Here is a 21,063-nt window from a genome sequence, read left to right on the forward strand (position 1 = left end):
TGCCATAATGTTTGCAGCTTCCTGCCGCGGTTGACACTAACATCCTCCATTGCATATAAAGCTCTTTGGGCGAATACATAACCTCTAGTGATGCTTGACTGGTAAGATAATTCTTGGACGGTTTGACGGCCGGTGCAGTTCGTTCATCTGAATTCAGCTGGAGTTGGTGCAAGCCGAGCGCAGACTAACAGTTAGCTAGGGCCCCTAGGGACAAATTAGGGCGTGAACTGTCAACTATCCATGTGTGGAACAAGACAACGCCTTTGAGCACGAACACCCAAAAACACGAAGGCAATTCTGTCCGTGTTCATTCATACGTGTGTGCACGTGCGTTGACAGGTAACGACCGGGGCCCGATGCCCTTTCATGCAGCCTCTGGTTTATCTATGTCACAAGCGAACTGCAGCTGCCGTTTGAAGCCCGACGGCCACTGCGGTCTTGAATGCAACTGCCAGAGTGCTTATTTTCGAGATCAAACAGCACCAGCGAACGAGTGTCTTTCTGAAATATTGGTCATGGCACCGAGATCAGCGAGAAGGTATACGGTTCCGAAAGCATGTCCCAACTACGAGAGGGGTTGTCCTTTTCGCTTTGAAAGTATTCATGGTACTTGAAGATAAGTGTGTTTTCAGGACGGAATCACTGTCAAGCACGGATGCAGAGGTGCGCGTCCAAGTATGTTTTCAAGCCCGTGTTGTACATACAGTACATTGCGAAGTTTCGATAGGCTAATACGGGCAACATTTAATGTGGATGTTCTTAAGAGAGCTTCCTGCCCGAAAGAATTTCTACTTGGCCAGTAATCCCGGAGAGCAACGACCGGCACCCTTTGACGCGCAAAACCCGCCTTCTGTGCACCCCCACGGAGAATATCAAACAGAACAGATCTCGCACTCCCCTTTCAGGGCATGCTGGTCGCTTCTTCCAGATAACGGGGAAAGTGCACTGGAAAGCTACAGAGGAGAACATGGAAGCTAGCACCTCTTCGACGTTGTTTGCTCAGTTCATCGGAAATTACCGTCGCCAACGTGGACGGTTCCCATACGAACTCACTGATGAACAACGAGTGGAGATGAACGCCCTCATACCGGCGGTCGTCCTTGCAACGGACCCTGTACTTACACATACGAACGAGGACGTCAGAGATAATGATAATGCAGGCGCACAAAATCCCAATCCGCAGGCGAATGCTGCTGAAAAGGATGTCAAGCAGGAGATAAAGAAAGACCCGAGATAAGATTTGTGTTTCTGAAAGTGTACGAGTGTACATTATTGGGGTTGACGATGGTCTATGGGAGCGGCCGCGGTTTTGGCATGCATATGGTTGAAGCTGTTTATGTCGATGATACATTACACGATAGCGAGGTGCCTTTTGTTCTATCAGTTGTACCGAGTAGACAGTAGTCAGACTAAACAATAGCCCATCTCAAACTCCACCATTGGCTACCGAATCACCCGAGATCAGCGAAGGTCGTGTCATGAGATCACCGTTCTTGTTCTGCTAAAGCACAATCACGTCTCCCGCTGAATGTCCATTCCTCTCATCCTCACTATCATCGATCGTAATCGGTGCCGCTGGCGATTTCTTCCGTCCTGCCCGTTTCTTTGGGGCTGGCTTGGCTGGCTCAGCACTTTCCTGCACCACAACTTCACTTGGTCCTGCTTCTTCTGACGGTGCCGAGGTAGGTCCAGAAGCAGCGACCGTCGTCGGCGTCGGCGCAACCTTCTTGGGTCTCCCGCGCTTCTTTGGCATGGGTGCCGGTGGCGGTGTATCTTCGTCCATGTGGGTGATATCACATATGGCTTCTTCACCGTTGATTATTGACTCTTGTGCTGCCGGTTCTGTCGCTGGCGTCGTAGTCGGAACGGTAGCTTTCTTTGGTCTTCCTCGCTTCTTCGGTGCAGGAGCGGGAGCGGGAGCAACTTCGGGGTTTTCTGGGGCCAAACCTTGCCCGGTACCGGTAACCGACTCACAAACATTTTCAAAGATTGCAAGATCAACGACTCCTTCCTCTGATTCCCCTTCAGATGAGGACGACATCTCCGACAAATCTTCCTCCTCCGCAACTTCATTCATCATCCATTCCGCGTACTCCGCGTCCCCCACTTTCAAACCCTTCTTCTGCCTAACCTCATCTGCGCGACGACGAGCATTGACCCCGCGAATAACATCACCCCAGCGGATATCTTGTTTGCAGCTGGGACAGGTACCGTGGGTTGGGAGTAGCTCGTCTCGTTCCTCAGCAGGTGTTTGAGCGAAAAAATGGGAAGATAGGCAATGGAGGTGGGCGATGTGGGTGCATCCGTCACCCGGACAGACTGCAACATTGGGATCCGCAAAACTTGGTACACCCGGTTCGCTCATGTACACCTTGCATATGCCGCATGCCATAGGAGCTGATGTAGTGAGCAACTGCTCTGCTTTCGTGATTTGTGGAGTAGAAAACAGGGAGTTCGTGATGTCAAGGCCACGGACTCCGCCATTGTTGTCCGGGGTGTAAAGACCTGGCTTCCCCCGCTTCTTGGTAGTTGCTGATTCCGGTTGCTTGGGCTTGCCTTTGCCTTTCTTCTGCGAAGATGGTGGAGCATCGTCTCCGAATCCTATTTCTTCCAGTGCGGAGTCCGTCTCCATTGCATTGGCAACGTCTGGAGGTCCCTCTGATGGCTCTCGCCGTAAATCAAGCTCGCATGTAACCCAAGCTGGTAAACGATCATGAGCCTTCTCCATAATCTTATTCCAAGTCCGCCAGGTTGCCTCGTTGAAGACCTTGACCTTCAAAGGCCATCTAGTCCACCCAGTAGCTAGCATGGCATGCGCACACTCCAGCCTCTTATCAAACGTGACCTTGCAGGACGCCCTCTTCTTTTTTCCACGGACTTCGGTACGCAGTGTTTCCTTGAAGGAGGAGGGCAGTTGGCGAGTAAGGTGTGGATTTTGCCATGCCCACTCGAACTGCAAAGCAGCTAGAGAAGTAGGGAAGCCATAGACAATACACGTCATTTCCCATGGTCTACCGTGCTTTGTTCTTGCTGCTCCCTGCGTCGCTTCGCCATTATGTTGACGGAGGCGCTGAGATCCGTGTCAGTGGGCCAGTTAAAGAAAAGAAAAAGGGACCCTACCCGAAGCGGAAACGGAGTTGACCCGACATAATGCTTCCCCTTCCAGGGGATAGATCGGAGTAGATAGCATGCGTAGAAGGCCTGTGGCGACACTGAGTTCTTCCCGGTGGGCATGTCAAGATCTGCCTCTTTCGAGAGCGTGAATCACACCTTGAGGAATGAGATAGGACAGAACAAAGATTTCAACGCTTTACGTTTCCTCAAACACACGGGCCATGTATTTCCCAATTTTCTGTGGATGAAAGTTACTTGTCTGCAGGCCTGTGCGCAGTCGCGGTTGGCGTCGTAGGCCCAAGATCAGCTGCGTCTTGTCCCTTGTGCAATTTCGCGACATTCAGCAATCATCGACTAAAGAGGGTTCAATCCCCGTTCTCGACTGGATCACCAGACGCTTGATAGCATTCTACACACAATCGCGTCTTTCGCTCGCTTCAGCCAGCTTCGGTCAAGATGAAGAGGGTCCAGGCTCCGGTAGCCGAAGGTGCCCCCGGATGGACCAACACCCCCGTCTCTCTTGGCCGCCGTGGCAAGGTGCCTCCGTTGGAGATGGACTCGATCGTGATGAATTCGCCTTATGACGAGAAACCTAAGCCGAAGGGGTCCCGTGCGCTTGGATTGGAAGAAGCACCCACCTACAGACCGACGAAGGAGGAGTTCCAGGAGCCGTTGAAGTACATTCAGTCAATCGCCGAAGAAGGAAAGAAGTATGGAATTTGCAAGATTATCCCGCCGGAGGGATGGAGGCCGACCTTCGCCGTTGATACCGAACGATTCTTCTTCAAGTCGCGGAAGCAAGAGCTGAACTCTATGGAGGCAAAGAGTCGGACCACGACAAACTATCTCGACCAACTCTACAAATTTCACAAGCAACACGGCACGCAACTTAAATCCCTCCCTCTCATCGACAAACGCCCTCTCGACCTCTACCAGTTGAAGAAGGAAGTTGAAACGCGCGGTGGATACAACTACGTGTGCGACAAGAAGAAGTGGGCAGAGGTTGGAAGAGCGTTGGGATACACGGGCAAGATCATGACGAGCTTGAGTACTAGCTTGAAGGCGAGTTACCAGAAGTACATCCTGCCTTACGAGGTGTATTTGGTTCGTGCCAAGCCTAGCGTCATGCGTCAGAGGGAGGCGGAGAATGGAATGAGGAGTCCGGCCGGGGGCATGAAGACACCTCAGGCTTCGCCACCCGGAACTGGAAAGACTGGGTTGAATGCTACTCCAATGAAGACTGAGGACGTCACAATGACTGATGCGGACACTTTTTCGAGGAAGCGTCCTGCTGAGGAAGTCCCAAGTGTTGCCGAAGTCGAGGCCCGCATCAAGGCAGGTAACCCCGAGATCTTGAAGGAAGTCGCCGCCCAGGAGAAAGCACTCGAAGAACGACACGCTAAACGTGCCAAGATCGATGTGGTGCCAGCTGTCACAGGTGGCAGTGTCGCGCCTCATGCGCCCGTCACGCCGAGTAAGCTCCCGAACGAGGCAAATATGGCTAAGCCTGGAGAAAACTGCGAGGCCTGTGGACGTGGTGATCACGCTCCTTCCATCTTGCTTTGCGATGGATGCGATTCAGGATACCATATGGGCTGCCTTGACCCGCCATTGAAAAGCATCCCAAAGAACGAGTGGTATTGTCCGAAATGTCTCGTCGGCACTGGTGAATTTGGTTTTGAGGATGGAGGGGAGTACTCCTTGGCTGAATTCCAGACAAAGGCGGATGACTACAAGATCAAGCATTTCGCTAAGCGGTTGCCGTTGGACCCGGTTACTGGGCAGAGAATCGAAATCACGGAGAATATGGTGGAGAGGGAGTTCTGGCGCTTGATCGAGAACCCGGAGGTCAGTGTTGAGGTGGAGTACGGTGCCGACGTGCACGTTACTGCACACGGTTCTGCGTTCCCTACGGTTGAGCGTCAACCGACTGATCCATACTCCACCGACCCGTGGAACTTGAACGTGATGCCACTTGCGAATGACTCGTTGTTCAGACACATCAAGTCTGATGTCAGTGGCATGACCGTTCCATGGATTTACGTCGGTATGTGCTTTTCCACGTTCTGCTGGCATAGTGAGGATCATTGGACGTACAGTATCAATTACCAGCACTTTGGTGAGACGAAGACTTGGTATGGTATTCCCGGTGAAGACGCAGACAAGTTTGAGGCGGCGATGAAGAAGTCCGTCCCGGATTTGTTTGAACAACAACCGGATTTGTTGTTCCAGCTCGTCACCATGATGAGCCCGGAAAAGTTGAGGAAGGAGGGTGTGCGGGTGTATGCTATTGATCAGCGCGCCAACCAATTCGTCGTAACTTTCCCGAACGCGTACCACGCCGGCTTCAACCATGGATTCAACTTCAACGAAGCTGTTAACTTTGCGCCATCGGATTGGGAGCCTTGGGGTCGTGCTTGTGCGAAGAGATACCAGGAATACCGACGTATGCCCGTTTTCTCTCATGATGAGATGTTAATGACAGCGGCTGCGATGGATACCAGTGTTGAGACTGCGCAGTGGCTCTCAAAGGCCTTGGAAGCTATGGTCAAGGATGAGACGGCCAGACGGGACTTATTGAGGGTTCAAGTTCCGGGCTTGAAAGAGAAGGTTGATGAAATTGAGCTGGCGGATGATGCTAATTATCAGTGTGGGGTTTGTAAGGTGTACACCTTCTTGGCGCAAGTTACGTGCGGGCAGGGATGTACGTCCAAGGTGGTGTGCACGAGTCATGTGTCGGAGCTTTGTGATTGTGAAGTCAACACGAGAGTATACAGGTTGAGGTACTCGGACAAGTACTTGGAAGACCTGGTTTACGCTGTTGACTACCGAGCGAACGCCTCGAGAATTTGGGATGGGAAGCTGAAGACCCTCTTGAGCAACACTGCGAAGCCTTCGCTGAAGGAGTTGAAAGCGCTCTTGAGTGAAGGGCAAAAGATTCCTGGTGATCTATCCGGCTTGCCGATCTTGAAGGGCTTTGTGGATCGTGCAACCGAGTGGGTTGCTGAGGCCAGCGAGTTTCTGGCTCGCAAGCCGCAGAATAGGAGGAAGAGTGAGAAGGTAAGGAAGCTTACTAAGGCACAGGAGAGGAAGGAAGAGGAGCAGAGGAAGCCAGAGTACGTTCAGAGGTTGTTGAGTCAAGCTGAGTCCTTGCCTTTTGATTGTCCTGAAATTGGCCTGTTGAGGGAGAAGATCGTTGCAATCAATGCGTACCGCGTGCATGCTATTAAGGCGATTGGTCAGGCTGGTATTACCAAGGTAGAACTCGAGGAGGTGATTGAGGCGGGAAGATCCGTGAATGTTGACTTGGCCGAGACGGAATTGTTAGAGAGATATGTGGCTCAGCTCAACTGGCTCGACAAGGCTGCTGAGGCGTCTAAAGAGCGATTGACGGCTAAGCAACTCGGCGAGTTGCTGTCGGAGAGCGAAACGCTCGAGATGCCGGAGAACAACGAGCACGTCGTGCACTTGAGGACCAAGAAGGATGCTGGTGAGCGCTGGGATGAGGCAGTTAAGCAGCTTCTAGCGATGGACAACATCCCCATGGCACAACTGATGGCATTGAGTGAGCAGGCAGGACAGTTGCCGGTTGACCAGGAGATCTTCCAGAAGGTTGAGGGTATAATCGCTAGGACGAGGGATACCCACCGCATCATCCTGGACTTGCTTGAACGGTCACGAAACCCTGATCCTAACCAGCGGCCAAATTCGGCTGAGGTGGACGTTGTCAAGAAGGATCTCGAGGACCTCAATGTCAAGACCCCGGAGGCTACGCTGCTTGAGAAGGAGGCCCACCGAGTCGATGACTGGATCCGTAAGGGTAAGCGTCTTTTTGGAAAAGCCAACGCGCCTTTGGAAATTTTGGGTACTCATCTGTCCTTTGTCGAGAAGGTCAATGACAATTGCTTTTCCCTCGACGACAAGCCTAGGTCGCCTGTCGAGCCCTCCTCACGGGAAGCTTCGCCTGAGGCTGAGACCATCAATGAAACCGGCCCCGAGCGTGCAAAGGAGGGTAAGGACGTTTTCTGCTTGTGCCGAACCCCCGAATCCGGGCTCATGATTGAGTGCGGTGTCTGCCATGAATGGTACCACGGCCGTTGTCTAAAGATGAACCGAAAGAAGCTGAAGGATGAGGATACATACACGTGTCCTGTCTGTGACTATCGAGTGACGATCCCGCGTCAATCTGACAGACCTCGTCTCGATGACTTGCATCAGCTTGCTGCGGACGCTCTCTACCTTCCTTTCATGCCTAAGGAGTTATCCACTCTCCGTCGTATCGTGGACACTGCGCAGAAGTTCCGCAACGTGGTCACTACCTTCTTGCACACTACTCTCTGTTTGACTGCGGCAGAACTGCCAATCATCAAGTTCTACCTGCGCAAAATTGAGGGAGCTGAGGTGCTGCTCGACAACGAGACCAACTACTTCCGTGCCAAGGTCCACGAGTGGATGCCGATCGCCGATGAGGCTCCGGAAGCCATCGGTGAGTCCAAATCTACTCGCAAGCCGCGTTTGTCCAAGAAGGCCAAGATGATGATGGAGGCTCAAGCAAATGGCACAATGCCAGTGGAAATGACTCCGACGGCTACTCCTCAAGCTAAGCCCCCGCCGGCTAAGGCGGAGACGCCGATGAACCCGCCATATTTGCAGCAGCATTCTGTGTCTCATTCACCTTCACCGTATGCCTCGACCCCTATGCACACCATTCAAATCTGCAATAAATGTGCTCACGGGTGGGCGCCGCATGAGCAGACCCAGATGCTTGTTTGTCAGGTATGCAATGGTCCCTTCCACCCTCACTGTGCGAACGCACCTTCGAGCATGGTTGGAAAGCCGTACATCTGTGAAGGGTGCTGCGGTAAGCTTGGTCAGCCGTACGCGTATGCGACGACTCCTCCGGCCGCTACCCCACCTTACGGCCAAGAGCATGGTAGCTACCAGTATGGTGGTGCTGACGCCCAGGCCAATGGTCACACCTCGAACATCCTTGCTGCCATCGCCAGCCAGGGTATGCCAAACGAGTTCTTGAATGCCTTCAAAGACGGAGCCCAGCAGGCACCGGAGAGTGCTCGTGAGCAACTTGATGAGTTGACAGGTTATTCGCACGGAGCTGGCCCCGATGCCGCGCATGGTCTGAGCACGGAGGACATCGCGAATGAGTTTTTGAGTGTGTAGAGTACAATCGTTTTTGTTTTGTGTTACTGTTTTGGATCGGTAAAAGGTGTTTAGTGGGCTTTCATCAGTATAATGTACGCTTCAAAGGGGAGGTCTGGATAGGAGCACGAGTCGCGCAGGGTGCAAATCGTTCAAATACAAAATGGAAATTTTATTCTTTTGATATCTTGTTCCAAAACGCCCCCGTTTTTCTACAGTCTTATTCGTTGTTGACAACACCCAAGAACTCCCACAATGCATTTTGCTCCAGAAACTCGTGATGCACCAACGTAACGAGGAGGTAGTTCTCTCCAATCTTGTTGATCAACTCCGCAGACGGAGATCCTTTAGGATAGATCTTCTCCCACTCACCCCAGATCGCAAACGCCTCATCCTTCCACGCACGGAACGAGACTTCCTCGATGATAGTCGGCTGAGCGACCTCCCTGCCAGGGAAAATACCCCACGTAACAACATTCGCATCAGACTGCTCCATATTAGAATAATGATCTCCCCTCCTATTACCAGCATAAAACGAAATCTGCGGCTGCTCCTTCAACCTCTCATACAACTCCCTCCAGTCCTCTGGACTCACGAAAAACTCAACGAACGCCTTCTGGAAAACCCATCCATTCTTGGGACCCCAACCGAAGATGGCGTCAGCAGAGGGTTTGGCATTGAGAGCGGGTTGTGAGCCGACGGTCCACCAGCCTTTTTGGTTGAGGCCGATCAGGTGTTGACGGATTGCCTCGGATTCGGGGGCGAGACCTTCTTCGGACCAGGGGATTGCACGGAGTTCGCCTTTTACGTGGCAGACGAAGAGGGAGGAGATATCAGATTTGTCGGTGGGGTGTTGCCAGAGTTGGAGGGCTTCCTGGGGTGGAACGTGGATGGTGACTCCATAACCGTCGAGTTCTCCGAAGGCTGGGGAACGAGCGTCACCCCATCGGCCATTGGGGAACTCGTCCCAAGTTGCGAGCTTACCCATGACGGACTTGCCTTCTTGCAGGGTAACGGAGTTCGAACGGCGACGGGAAGCGGGACTTTCGACCTTTCCTGCGTCCTTGGCTACGGTGAGGAGGTCAAGACGAGCCATATCGGCGCGAATCTCCTCCACGACGACACGGTTCTGCGACTCAGAGATCAAGGAGCTAGTCCTCCTCGACTTAGCTCCAGGGTTTCCATGGGCCATGCCATTCGTAGCAGGCGCAGCAGAATCATCAATAGCAGACTCATGAATCGTGACCGTACGACCCTGCCCATTCACGATATTAACCTCCGGCACATCCTCCCTCTCCGCAACCTTATCCAACAACCCACTCTTCTCCAACACAGATCCCACAGATTTTTCCAAATTAAGGGTACAAAGATGCACACCCCGACATCTCCCCTCCGTCCCCTCATAAATCCGCTGAATCATCTCGACAGCAACATCAACCCCAACCATCTTAACCGCCTCATCATCTCCCTTGACCTTGTCCAGCCTCGCCAACAACTCGGGCGGCACAAACGCTCCGCACAGCTTCGTCATGCGCCGGAAGGACTGGTATGACTGAATCGGCATAATCGTAGGGATAACGGGGATATCCTTCATAACGCCTCCGTCAAACTCCCTCAACTCCTTTTCGAACGCGATGAAAGCCTCGGTGTCATAAAACAACTGTGTCAACACAAATTCCGCACCAGCCTTGACCTTCTCCGCCAAATACCCCAAATCCTTGCTCACATCCCTCTCCACAACGACAGACCCCTCGACATGTCCCTCCGGGTACGCCGCGACTCCGATACAGAAATAATCACCATACTGCTCTTTGATATACCTCACCAAATCCCTCGCATACACAAAATCCTCACTCGTCGCTGTCCAGTACTCCTGTCCTCTCGGGGGATCACCGCGGAGTGCGAGGATATTGCGGATTCCGGCGTCGCGGGCGCGGAGGAGCGTTTGGTCGAGGATTGATTTGTCCATGTTTGTGCAGGTTAGGTGGAGACAGGTGGTGAGTCCGTGAGACTGGTGACATGCGGAGGCGAGGTCGAGCGACAATGCGGCCGTTGAACCTCCAGCGCCCCATGTCACCGTAACGAAGAATGGCTGAAGGCGGGACATACGGAAGAGTCGGGCATGCAAGTTCTCCAATCCCTACACATAGATCGACGTTAGTCCATGCTCCTGATCATAAGAGTTACCTCCCGAGATGGAAGGTGTGAAGATGAAACGTACCGCAGTCGTCTTTGGAGGCCAAAACTCGAAAGAGAAGTATGGCGCATCCTTCGGTATCTGCTCAAGCTTATCGGAGATCTTCATGATTTTCTCGATTGGGTAGACTGGGTAGGAGTAGTAGTGATGGTGGCGGCGTCCTTCTTTGACACCTGTAACTTTAGCCGCGAGACGGGAGAGTCGATCCCGATTCGATCTGAAGATAAGCGGACGGATCGGACCGTTAAGTGTCCGGAGAAGGCTCCTGGAGGGGAAGATGATGGGTAGAGTTCGGGGTGTTGAAGTGTCGAGGTACCGTTGATGTACGTGAACTAAATTTAGGGGCGCCTTCTGGTGATATTGGGGTGTCGGAATCGGCAGACTGGACCGGCAGTTCGGTATGTGGATTTGACTCTGTTTGCTCTGCTATGATGGTATTCTTCTTGATCTCTTCCACAGCCGTCTACGTAGCATTGAGGGGAGGATAACAGTGATCTGATTCAACTATCAAGACATGAAAAGGAGAAGGTATGTCGCATATCGAAGGTCAACGCCGTATCATGGGAAGCACAGAACCAAAAAAGGAACGGCCCTCGCAGCGAAGGTTTTATGACTGCCAAGTGTCGATCTCGACCTAACCTATAACACCCCTCCAAGATCTCCAAATTCCGCGTGAAGCGGCGGACCTGTGTAGGCATCAGTCGGGCGAGCACAGCTTCTGGCCCGAGGGCTTTTGGAAGTACTCGGCTCTGTGACGCGGCAAGATCGTATGGAGGCCTCGTTGAATGAGGGGGAGCAGGCGGTCTGGCGGTTCGTAGAGGCGGGCCCGTTTCGCGCAGATTTAACGGTGTGAGCACCAGCCACGGTGGCTGTGGACGTTCCCACGGAAGAACGTATTACTTGAGAGCAAGATCTATTAATAACACCCCTCTAAAGGATATTAAGACCCCTCAACCCTCCACCTCTTCACCGTCGCATCTGCCCCAACACTAACAACCTCAACCCCACTCCACACAACCCCCGCACACCCATCCTTATGCGCCCCCCGACCACCAACCCACTTTCCAACTTTCTCGGTATCGAACACGCAAACCCCCGTATCCAAACTCCCACTCGCGCATTTCGTGGAATCGGTGTTCCATGCGAGGGATGTGATACGCGCGTTGTGGAATTGCCAGCGAGTTGTTTTGATTTCATACGTAGAAGAAGGGGTGTTGGAGTAGAGGATGATTTTACCGGATGAGTCGGCGGTGGCGAGGAGTGTTCCGGAGGGGGAGAAGGCGACCACCGTCACCGGCGCACGATTTCCTGTGAGTGTCGTCTTCTCCTCGAATTTCCCAGCCTTGAACGTATACACCCTCACAACATTATCAGCCCCCCCGACCGCGACCTCCTCACTCATCGGGTTAGCTGAGATAGCAGTCGGCTCATACCCCGTCACCACCTCACCCACCTTTTCTCCTTTGGCGTCATAAACCACCACACCCCCCACAACCGCCACGAAAACCTCACCTCCGCGTCGACTAACTCCCCGCGGCTGTGAGTCTGTCTTGATAACACTACCATCAAATGACCGAACCCTGGCGTCAGCGATACGGATCGTGTCGTCCCAGCCTACTGACCAGACTTTCCCTCCATCGACTTGGGCGAACTCGACGACTTGATTCGTATGCGTCTCGCCCTCGACTTCGCGTGCCTCGCCTTCCTTGGTGTCCCAAGAGCGGATAACACCATCATATGACCCCGTCCAAACCGCATCCTCGGTCGCGGTAAGCGCTGTAATCCCCTTCTGATGTCCCTTGATAATTTTCGCAGGTTTAGGATTCCCGCGCGTAAAGACATTGAGATCTCCGCAGAGCGAGAGAGATACGATTTCATTCTTCGCGGTCCACACTACGCCGACTTGTTGATCAGGTACGCTCGGCCCGTCGCTTTCGGAGAGGGACCACGTCTCGACACATGTTTGGGAAGAAATGTCCCAGGCTTTGAGAGTTGCGTCAGCGGAGGCGGTAACCACGAATTTCGAGTCCGGGCTCCAGGAGACGGCAAAGATCGATCCTTTATGTCCCTCGCTCGTGTCGAATTCACCGATGACTTCTCCCTCTTTGCCGGAATACAAGAAAACCTTCGCGTCAGCACCAACGGAGACAAAGTATTCCCCATCAGGCGAAAAAGCAACATCATAAACAAACCTCCCATGCGTCCTAATCGTCTTGGAATACCGAAACGGCACACCAGTATAAAACACAACACACGTATCATCGCTCGCCGTAACCGCCCTAAACGGTCTCTGCTGCCGAATACTCACCGCATTAACCACCGAAGAATGCCCCGAGATCTCACCGACACTATTCCCAGAATCGGCGGTAAACGCAGCCCCAAACCGCTCCTTTCCGTCACCGACCGCGATGAGGCGTTTTGATTCGGAGTCCCATGCAAGATCTTTGAGAGCACCGGCGATTGGTTTGGTTTCGAGTTTGAGGATTTGGTCGGTGCCGGCGCAATCCCAGACTCGGACGGCACCAGAGGCATCGGCAGAGGCGACGTAGTATCCGGAGGGGGAGAATTTGGCGACGGTTGTTGGGTGGGTGTGTTGGTCGTATTGGATGGATTCAGCGGGGTTTGTGAGGGAGCGGAGGAAGATCGATTTGTTTGACTGTACAGCGGATCTTCTGTTAGCATTTATATGTAACGAGGAGGTACTGCTGTACATACCGCATAGGCAATTCGCTCGCCCTTTGGGTCTGCGGAGAGGTGCACGGGCTGTGCTCGGGTGGTGGAGGGGGACGCCGCCCATGTTGATGCTCTCGTCAACGACATGATCGATTGCAATTTGTGTTTTGGTGTGGTGGATGGAGCATTGATCGCCGTCACACGGTATGGCCGCCATTGCGCTTACTAGCCAGGGGGGGCGTACATCCGCAACACGACGCGAATTATAATCCAAGTAGATCATCTTCCCTTCCTCAATTCTCCTCCGAATAACCATGAAGCCCGTCAGCAGCAAGTCGCGCTTTGTCGTAGCTGCTGTACACGATTGCGGAGAACCTAACCAACCCATCACTTCCGGCCTCCATCTCCCTAGCATACTCCTTCCCTTGCTCAATGCGCTTTGCCTCCCTTGTTATTACAGGCAACATACTTGCTAGCCGTACCCGACGTTGCAGGATATCAGTGTTGTCCACTGATGGCTCAGGAGGATAGATCGCTGCTGCCATGTTCTCAATTAAGGTATGCACACCAGCATCGAGGAGCTGGTTTATCACAATGACTGCGTCTGGGGACGATAGAAAATCGTGTGTTTCATCAATAAGATGATGCAGTGGTAGACTTGGTACAATGGTACCTTCAGCCCCATCTGCGTCACGGCTGCCGTCCCTGTCGGTGAACTGCCGGAGGACTTGTGCTTCGTCTGCAGGAGTCAGTGGGAGAAGGAATTGCAGAAAAGATTCCTTCTCAACAATAGCACGGATGCGACAAATGATGAGGTCAAACTGTGCAAGAGACAGTTCTTCCTTCAGGGACATCCTGCCGTTGCTATGTCAGCATACATGCCCAAGTTTCTTCGGGCGATTAGGATTCTTACACTCCAATCACTTCGTCTACAGCCGTCTTCACCTTTGCACTAAGCCCCTTCCATCCATTGTGTATCAACCACCACGAGAAACTCAGGTAATCCCGCTCAAGATCGGTGCGCTCGTCGCCATCCTCTTCCTCAATGCGAACTTCATTATTGAGCACTGGGCTCAATAACGTTACGACGCTTGACACATATGTACCACGGCCAATGATGTTCAGTTGCACCCTCGTCAAAACGGTGAGCAAGACCAGACAATAGATTAACGTCAAAGTGCGCGTGATAGCTGTGGCCCATTAGAAATCGTGTACTGACCGCATATCGGGAAGCGCATACGTACACAGTATCTTCAGGTCGTTCCACAGCTCGGCTTTCGACCTTCCGTTGCCATCGCCAGCGACTTCACTCATTCCACTTATCATGGATCCAGTCTCATCCCCTTCAGCGGCTTTACTCGGGGCCTTCTTTTGTTGCAAATCCGCGGTGATGCCCTCGACATCCAATTCATGAGAAACTTGCTCTGCCAGGCTAGGGAAAAGTGCAAGCAAGGTGAAAGTGCAATCCTGTTGGTTCTGCTCGAAGCGTCGACGAAGACTAGCATCTGGTTAACATACATCCATAGAGATGACAGAGGCCATAATACAAACTTTTCTTTGGCCGTCCTCTCACCCATAGCCCGCTCTTGAATTTCTTTTATCTTTGAGAAAACATACTGAGTTGCAAGATAGGCAGCACCGGCGACGACAGTTGTAACACCGATCGCCCGGCGGTGTCGGCGAAGGAAACGCCGTGTTGACTGGAACATGCAATCGACGTGCCGGACGAGGATAGGGAGCAGGTGCTGAGACCAACGGGTTCTCTGTCGATTGTTGTTGTAGCTCACTAGTCAGGGCAGGGTCAGGGCTCTCCGCACTCAAGCCGTGACGTATCAACCCAACCACCAAGTTGTAGCAGAGAAGAGCATTCAAGATGGTAACAGCTCGTATGACTTCATAAATACCGTTGTCTAACAGCTCTCACAGTCAAACACACTCCGCCCATACCTCAACGCCGTCCGCTCAACCCTAACAGCAACCCTCTGCCTCGAGAACTTTGCCTCACAAGTCGTTGAACGACACAACTGTCCCGAAGTCGAAGCCAGACAATCTCTCGAAGCACTCCTAACCCCCCTCTCAATCTCCCGCAACGAAGGCGAACGCGTCCTCATCGAACCCTCCTTCAACTCCCTCCGCATCTCCATCAAAATCAAACAAGCAGACGAAATCGAACATATCCTCGCTCACAAATTTACGCGATTCATGATGGGTCGCGCGGAGAGTTTTGTGATTTTGAGACGGAAGCCGGTGGCAGGGTATGATATTTCGTTTTTGGTGACGAATTTTCATAGTGAGGCGATGTTGAAGCATAAGCTTGTCGATTTTATTATTCAGTTTATGGAGGAGGTTGATGCGGAGATTAGTGAGATGAAGTTGTTTTTGAATGGACGGGCACGGTTTGTTGCTGAGAGTTATTTGGGTGCTATTTCGGGATGAATTCGAAAGTTGTGAGGGGATGGCGGCGATGGGATGGAGAAGGGTGTCAATCAGCACTAGAAGTTTTGGAATGGTAAAAGACGCGACGCAGAATGTGAAGCGCGCAGTCCGATTTATGACCTATGATATACCAATGCATTTGATTCAACATTACATAGCTTGTCTGGAGGAGACTTTTTTACGCCTTGCACATGGACGTGATGAAATGCAGTGATGTTCCAATTGGGGTTATCATCAACCAATTAACCCATAAGTCCAATAAGATGCGAAATGTAATGCTCTATCCACTCTCCCCTTGTCTATCCCTGCCACTCACCATCCTCGTCATCGCCCTCCCCCTCAACCTCCATCTCCTCAACCTCCTCCGCATCCCCCTCCTCACCCCCCTCAACCTCCATCGCCTTCACCGGCACAGCCCTCCCCTTCTTCCCCCCCTCCAAAATATACCTCAACATAAACACATTCTCATCCCCCAACCCCGCCAGCTCCGTCTCAATCCTACCGACACACCTCTGCAACCCCCTCATTTCACTCCCAAACTCACCCCCTCTCTCCCGAATATACCGTCCATGATACGTACACAACGCCTCAATCCAAATCAAATGAAACTCGACATGGGGTGACTCATCCGCATGCCCCGCAATGAATTTGAGGAGACGGGAGAGGTAGGGGAGGGGGAGGTCGTGTGCGACGAGGGGGATGTCGGCGGGGGGGATGGTTTCGTAGACTTGGTGGATTAGGTAGCGTTCGTTTAGTCGGAATGCCATCACTAAGGCCTTCAAGTATTGTTTTTGACGGAGGGTTTGGAGGGTTGTGGAGGGGGTTACATCGATATCGAGGTCGAAGGGGTCGAAGAGGAGGTTGTCGTCAAGGGAGTAGACGAGGAGTCCCTCTGTCGACGCCGCGGCGAAAGAGCGGCCTGTGGGGGAGAACTTGACCGCGCGGGTCCTGACTTCGGGACGAACGCGGCGAGCGGACATATCTCCCCGACTCGCTCCCGGTAACGTTCTATCAATCCGATCCTGGAGATCTTCAGCCTCACCCGTAGTATCGATCATCTCCACCGGTCCCGCCTCCGTGAGGTTTTTCGAGTTAAGGAACTCCTGCGTCCCATCCAAACTCAAATTCTGACTCACAGTAAACTTCCTCACGAGCCCTCCAGTCGCAACATCATACAAACAAATATACTTTGAGTTACCACCCGCGAGGACACAGCTCCCATCCGCCGTATAACACAACGAATTAAAATATTTGGAGCCAGCGGCGTTCTGTGCGGTTACTCTGGAGTCGATATTTCTTCCACCAGAGATATCACGTCGGCCATCAATAACGCCGACTTGTTTTGCGTCCGCGACGTCCCAGAAAGCGAGTTGTCCGTCCAACGTAGCGATTGCCACGAACTTCCCATCAGGTTTAAATGCGATACCCTGTACATCACTCTGCTGCTGCAACGGATCAACACTCTGACTCCTCCCAAAAACATCCCAGACCCTAACGGTCTTATCCCAACTCCCGCTCGCCAACGCACCACTCGACCCAGCGAACGACAACGACGACACCGGGCCTTCGTGTCCGGAGAGTCGGTCGAGGAGGGCACCGGTTTGTACGGACCAGATGTGGATATCGAAGGAATCTAGGGACCCGGCGCAGACGACTTCACCAGAGGGATCAACGGCGAGACAGGAGAATTGGAGACGGGAGGGGGCGGTAAAGGTTCGGAAGTTTCGGTAGCGGATTAGATCCCACGCGCGCACTGTCCCGTCCAGGGAGGAAGAGAAGAGTACGTTTCCGCGTTTTGCGAATTCAATGGAGGTTACGGCGGAGGTGTGTTCCGTAAACGTAACGATACAGAAACCCGATCGTGCATCCCATACCTTGATCTTTCCATCATCGGAGGCAGTGACGAGACGTTGGCCGTCGGGTGAGTATGCGAGGGTGTTCATCACGTCGAAATGACCTTGTTGCTTCAGGACATAGGACTCTGACTGCCATTCCCAAACCAAGAGTTGCCCGAGTTTCGACGCTCCGAAAGCGAGCCATTCACCCGATTTGTTGATGGTGACAGAGTCGATATCGTTATTCGAGATGGAGAGGGTGTGGATTTGGTTGAATTCGGGTAATTCGTATAACCCGAACAAACCGGTTGAGAAACCCACCACCAACAAATTCGTCGCGGCGTGGAACGCACACGTCCGGACCTTCGCACCCTGCTGCATAAAGTAATTCCTCGACACGATTTGCCATCGCATCTCCACGTCGTCATCCTCGTCCATCTCTTCGTCGGACTCGGGTTCCGGTGCTCCCTTGGGTCGGCGAGGGGCGTAACGCCAGGTGAATAATGCCCCATCGCGGGCGACGGTATAGATCGTCTCTTGATCAGCGGAAAAGAATGCGCCGACTACAGCATCACGGTGGCCGGCGAGCTGAGTTGGTACGAAACCCTCGGTAGGGTTAAGAGAGTATATCCGTGCCGACAAATCCTTCGAAGTAGTGAGGAAGAACCTCGAATCAAACGACCAGGTGAGGGATGTGACTTCGTCGTAGTGACCAGTATAGACACGGTGCTTCACGAACGGCGCGAAATCGCGTTCGTCGGTGAACGTGGGTGTCCGCCATACCTGCACATGTCTCCCATGCGTAACTGCGAAATACCTCCCATCAGGACTAAACTGACAATCCCGTACCTTTTCCCCAAAATTAAAGTTATGCAACACAGTTCTTCGATTGACGTTCACCAACAGCGCCCTACCCCCCTCGTCTATTGAGAGGAGAAGGGTGCATTGCGGGTTGAGTGCGAGACGGGCGATGTTGCGTCTGTTCTCGAAGGGAAAGGTGAATGACTTGTTGTTGACGAGGTCGAAGTGGGTTACTCTGTTGCCGACTGGGGAGAGGAGACAGGTGCCGTCTGGGCTGAAAACGAGGTTTCCTTGACGGTAAACGGTACCAATGACATCGGACAACTGAGTGATCTACTGTCAGCAGGGATCTCTGATCCATAGAAGATGCTCTCACCTGAAAATCGGCCTTCATGCTGATATATTCTCGTCGGTGACCGAGGCCTTCGTTGCCGTCTTCCTCGTATAAACTCTGAATTTTCGAGTGCCTGGCATAATCTCGCCCTGAGCAGCTGCTGCGGGGACCGTAACGTTGCCAAGTATACGACGCGCCGAAACACGACAACGAAGAAAAGGAGAAACGGCGACAATGGCTCCGTCTGCGGATAGTATACCGGCTCCGGCTGTTCAGAGTGCGGGCGTGATTGGCATTGGAAGTTTGCCGAACCAGAGGTGTGCAACTCCAGTTCCCGTACGTTTGGGAACACGGTTTCAACTGTTGCATACAGGCACAAGATTGTCGCGAAGAAGGGTGCGAATTTTACGTTGATGGTTGCCGGTATGTCGCTTCCTCCACAATTTGGTATTCAGGGTGCTAACATGTAACACAGGCGAGTCTGGTCTTGGTACGCTTGTTGAAGGCCGGAATGCCCACACCGACTAACCTTCCACACCGGCGTACAGGCAAGACAACCCTCATCAACACTCTCTTCTCCACCGACATAAAACCCTACCAAAACCCCCGTACCCGCCACAACCCCCAACCAACCCGCACAACCCACATCTCCATCTCCCGCGCCCACCTCTCCGAACGCGACTTCACCCTTAATTTGACCGTAATTGACACCCCCGGTTTCGGGGACTTTGTGTCGAACAAGAATGCATGGAGTCCGATTGCGGAGTTCTTGGATGATCAGCACGAGAGTTATATGAGGCAGGAGCAGCAGCCGATGAGGGAGGGAAGGGTGGATATGAGGGTTCATGCGTGTTTGTATTTCATCAGGCCGACGGGGCATACGTTGCGTCCGATTGATATTCAGGCGATGAAGGCGTTGGGTACGCGTGTTAACCTCATCCCCATCATCGCGAAGGCCGACACTATCGGCGCCCAAGACCTCGAGATTTTCAAAGAAAGGGTGTGTAGAGGAAGACAATGCATTTTGCTCGCGATCACCGGCTAACTCGTCCGTACAGATCCGTAACGTCATCCGCGCCCAAAACATCTCCATCTTCGACCCCCCGGAGAACACCGACGGTAGCCCCTTCCTCCCACCCCCCTACGCCCTCATCGCCTCCACCCAAACCCACCAAACCCCCTCCGGCCCCGTTCTCGGCCGCCAATACCTCTGGGGCATAGCCGAAGTCGAAAACCCCCTCCACTGCGACTTCGTCCACCTCCGCTCCCTCATCCTCCGCACCCACATGCTCGACCTCATCCTCGCCACCGAAGAAACCCACTACGAATCCTACCGCCGCTCCCAAATGGAAATCCGGAAATTCGGCGAAAGCAAAGCGCGCAGAACCGCCGACAACCCGAAGTTTAGGGAGGAGGAGGAGGCGTTGAGGAAGAGGTTTACGGAGCAGGTTAAGGTTGAGGAAAATAGGTTTAGGTCGTGGGAGCAGAGGTTGATTCAGGAGAGGGATCGGTTGAATAAGGATTTGGAGGTTGCGCATGCGAGTGTTAAGGCGTTGGAGTCGGAGTTGGAGGCAATGACGTTGGGGGCAGGGAGTGGGAGGAGTACGGGGAGGAGTTTGGTGCGTTGAGGGGGTGAGATGAGAAGGAAGAAGGGAAACATTGCTGGACAATATTGCTTGAACTTGGATGGAGATGGAAGATATATACCAATTGCTTTTTGACGTACGCATGATCGCAGAGCTTGATAGGTAGTGATTGCCCATGAACATCAATCACGCAGACTATGCTGAACCACAGGCGGTGGCCCACCATGAGGGGCAATATAGGGTAAACAGAATCATTTTGCTCAAAACGTACACATTCGATCATTGGTATATCAGTACAACCTCACACCCTTTTCCCCCTCCTCCATGGCCCTTCCACTTAGTACAAGGCCAAAGCCACAGCAGAAACAGTAGAAACACCCAACACGATGTATCCAGTCCTGTAAACACCCTTCAAATCCAAGAAGCTTCCAGTATCCCAAATCAAATGCCTAATTCCATTCCAAGAGTGAAACGTGAAGGGGAACGCCAACACGCTCTTGATCGCAATCTTCGTAACAGGCGCCAACGCACCGAAAGAGGCGGCGAGAGAGGTGGTAGAGAGGTCGAGACCGATATAGGGCGAAGCGAGGTATGCGAAGGCAAAGGCGTAGAGACCACCGGAGACGGCACAACCGGTGATACGGTGCGCGGCGGACATGTACCAGGTCAATTGAGGCTGGTAGATGGTGAGGTGGGGAGAGTTGGGGCGGGCGGCGCGTTGTTTGTAGAGGAGTTGGAGGGACTCGTCGTGGGTCAAGTTCTGAGTCTGAACAGTGCGGATGCCCATGGGACGGAGGATCGAGGAGGGAGTAGGACGGAGGGCTATGTGGACATTTCAGTTACATGGTCTCTTGACGAGTAGTGAGGCCAGGAAGGTGACGCAAGACAGGGAAGAGAGGCTGGACGTACCGTTAAGAGCGCCAGAGCGGC

General features: G+C 52.9%; 9 protein-coding genes across 9 annotated transcripts; 3 read left to right on the top strand and 6 right to left on the bottom strand.

The window, feature by feature from the left end:
• Positions 1 to 473: 473 nt before the first annotated feature.
• SAICODRAFT_213345 (uncharacterized protein) lies at positions 474 to 1,239 on the bottom strand (the record flags this gene model as incomplete). Its single annotated transcript, XM_019166411.1, has 2 exons — positions 474 to 675; positions 745 to 1,239. A coding segment is annotated over one exon (338 nt), but the record flags the coding sequence as incomplete, so codon positions are not given.
• A 262-nt stretch (positions 1,240 to 1,501) lies between these two features.
• Positions 1,502 to 3,234, bottom strand: SAICODRAFT_6358 (uncharacterized protein; the record flags this gene model as incomplete). Its single annotated transcript, XM_019170001.1, has 2 exons — positions 1,502 to 3,070; positions 3,121 to 3,234. The coding sequence occupies 2 exons, from the start codon at positions 3,232 to 3,234 to the stop codon at positions 1,502 to 1,504; spliced, it is 1,683 nt and encodes a 560-aa protein (XP_019025173.1).
• A 234-nt stretch (positions 3,235 to 3,468) lies between these two features.
• SAICODRAFT_18148 (PLU-1-domain-containing protein) lies at positions 3,469 to 8,398 on the top strand. The gene has a single exon (XM_019165909.1). It carries the CDS (start codon positions 3,571 to 3,573, stop codon positions 8,290 to 8,292), a length of 4,722 nt encoding a protein of 1,573 aa, XP_019025174.1. The 5' UTR covers positions 3,469 to 3,570; the 3' UTR covers positions 8,293 to 8,398.
• Positions 8,399 to 8,491: 93 nt separating this feature from the next.
• SAICODRAFT_55115 (methylenetetrahydrofolate reductase 2) lies at positions 8,492 to 10,576 on the bottom strand (the record flags this gene model as incomplete). The annotated part of the gene is made up of 2 exons (XM_019169344.1): positions 8,492 to 10,411; positions 10,493 to 10,576. The coding sequence occupies 2 exons, from the start codon at positions 10,574 to 10,576 to the stop codon at positions 8,492 to 8,494; spliced, it is 2,004 nt and encodes a 667-aa protein (XP_019025175.1).
• An 832-nt stretch (positions 10,577 to 11,408) lies between these two features.
• SAICODRAFT_24392 (tricorn protease domain 2-containing protein) lies at positions 11,409 to 14,683 on the bottom strand (the record flags this gene model as incomplete). The annotated part of the gene is made up of 5 exons (XM_019166776.1): positions 11,409 to 13,588; positions 13,611 to 13,996; positions 14,055 to 14,331; positions 14,386 to 14,617; positions 14,660 to 14,683. The coding sequence occupies 5 exons, from the start codon at positions 14,681 to 14,683 to the stop codon at positions 11,409 to 11,411; spliced, it is 3,099 nt and encodes a 1,032-aa protein (XP_019025176.1).
• Positions 14,684 to 14,943: 260 nt separating this feature from the next.
• On the top strand, positions 14,944 to 15,769 carry SAICODRAFT_213436 (ARP2/3 complex 20 kDa subunit). Its single transcript, XM_019166415.1, has 2 exons — positions 14,944 to 15,017; positions 15,068 to 15,769. Exons 1-2 carry the CDS (start codon positions 15,015 to 15,017, stop codon positions 15,575 to 15,577), a joined length of 513 nt encoding a protein of 170 aa, XP_019025177.1. The 5' UTR covers positions 14,944 to 15,014; the 3' UTR covers positions 15,578 to 15,769.
• An 8-nt stretch (positions 15,770 to 15,777) lies between these two features.
• Positions 15,778 to 18,647, bottom strand: SAICODRAFT_78242 (WD40 repeat-like protein). The gene is made up of 2 exons (XM_019171104.1): positions 18,590 to 18,647; positions 15,778 to 18,537 (listed from the first exon to the last, which is right to left on the bottom strand). The coding sequence occupies exons 1-2, from the start codon at positions 18,605 to 18,607 to the stop codon at positions 15,877 to 15,879; spliced, it is 2,679 nt and encodes an 892-aa protein (XP_019025178.1). The 5' UTR covers positions 18,608 to 18,647; the 3' UTR covers positions 15,778 to 15,876.
• A 134-nt stretch (positions 18,648 to 18,781) lies between these two features.
• On the top strand, positions 18,782 to 20,405 carry SAICODRAFT_18154 (putative septin; the record flags this gene model as incomplete). The annotated part of the gene is made up of 5 exons (XM_019165911.1): positions 18,782 to 18,864; positions 18,921 to 18,970; positions 19,023 to 19,037; positions 19,096 to 19,547; positions 19,606 to 20,405. 5 exons carry the CDS (start codon positions 18,782 to 18,784, stop codon positions 20,173 to 20,175), a joined length of 1,170 nt encoding a protein of 389 aa, XP_019025179.1. The 3' UTR covers positions 20,176 to 20,405.
• Positions 20,406 to 20,470: 65 nt separating this feature from the next.
• SAICODRAFT_55194 (cytochrome b560 subunit of succinate dehydrogenase) lies at positions 20,471 to 20,920 on the bottom strand (the record flags this gene model as incomplete). Its single annotated transcript, XM_019169355.1, has 1 exon — positions 20,471 to 20,920. The coding sequence occupies one exon, from the start codon at positions 20,918 to 20,920 to the stop codon at positions 20,471 to 20,473; it is 450 nt and encodes a 149-aa protein (XP_019025180.1).
• Between the last annotated feature and the right edge of the window lie 143 nt (positions 20,921 to 21,063).

This window comes from Saitoella complicata, assembly GCF_001661265.1.
Source record: "Saitoella complicata NRRL Y-17804 unplaced genomic scaffold SAICOscaffold_7, whole genome shotgun sequence".
Taxonomy (NCBI): Eukaryota; Fungi; Ascomycota; class Saitoellomycetes; order Saitoellales; family Saitoellaceae; genus Saitoella; species Saitoella complicata.

Bases quoted from the DNA above. Each gene is read 5' to 3' on its own strand.
- SAICODRAFT_18148 (XM_019165909.1), top strand. From the start codon at position 3,571: ATGAAGAGGGTCCAGGCTCCGGTAGCCGAAGGTGCCCCCGGATGGACC.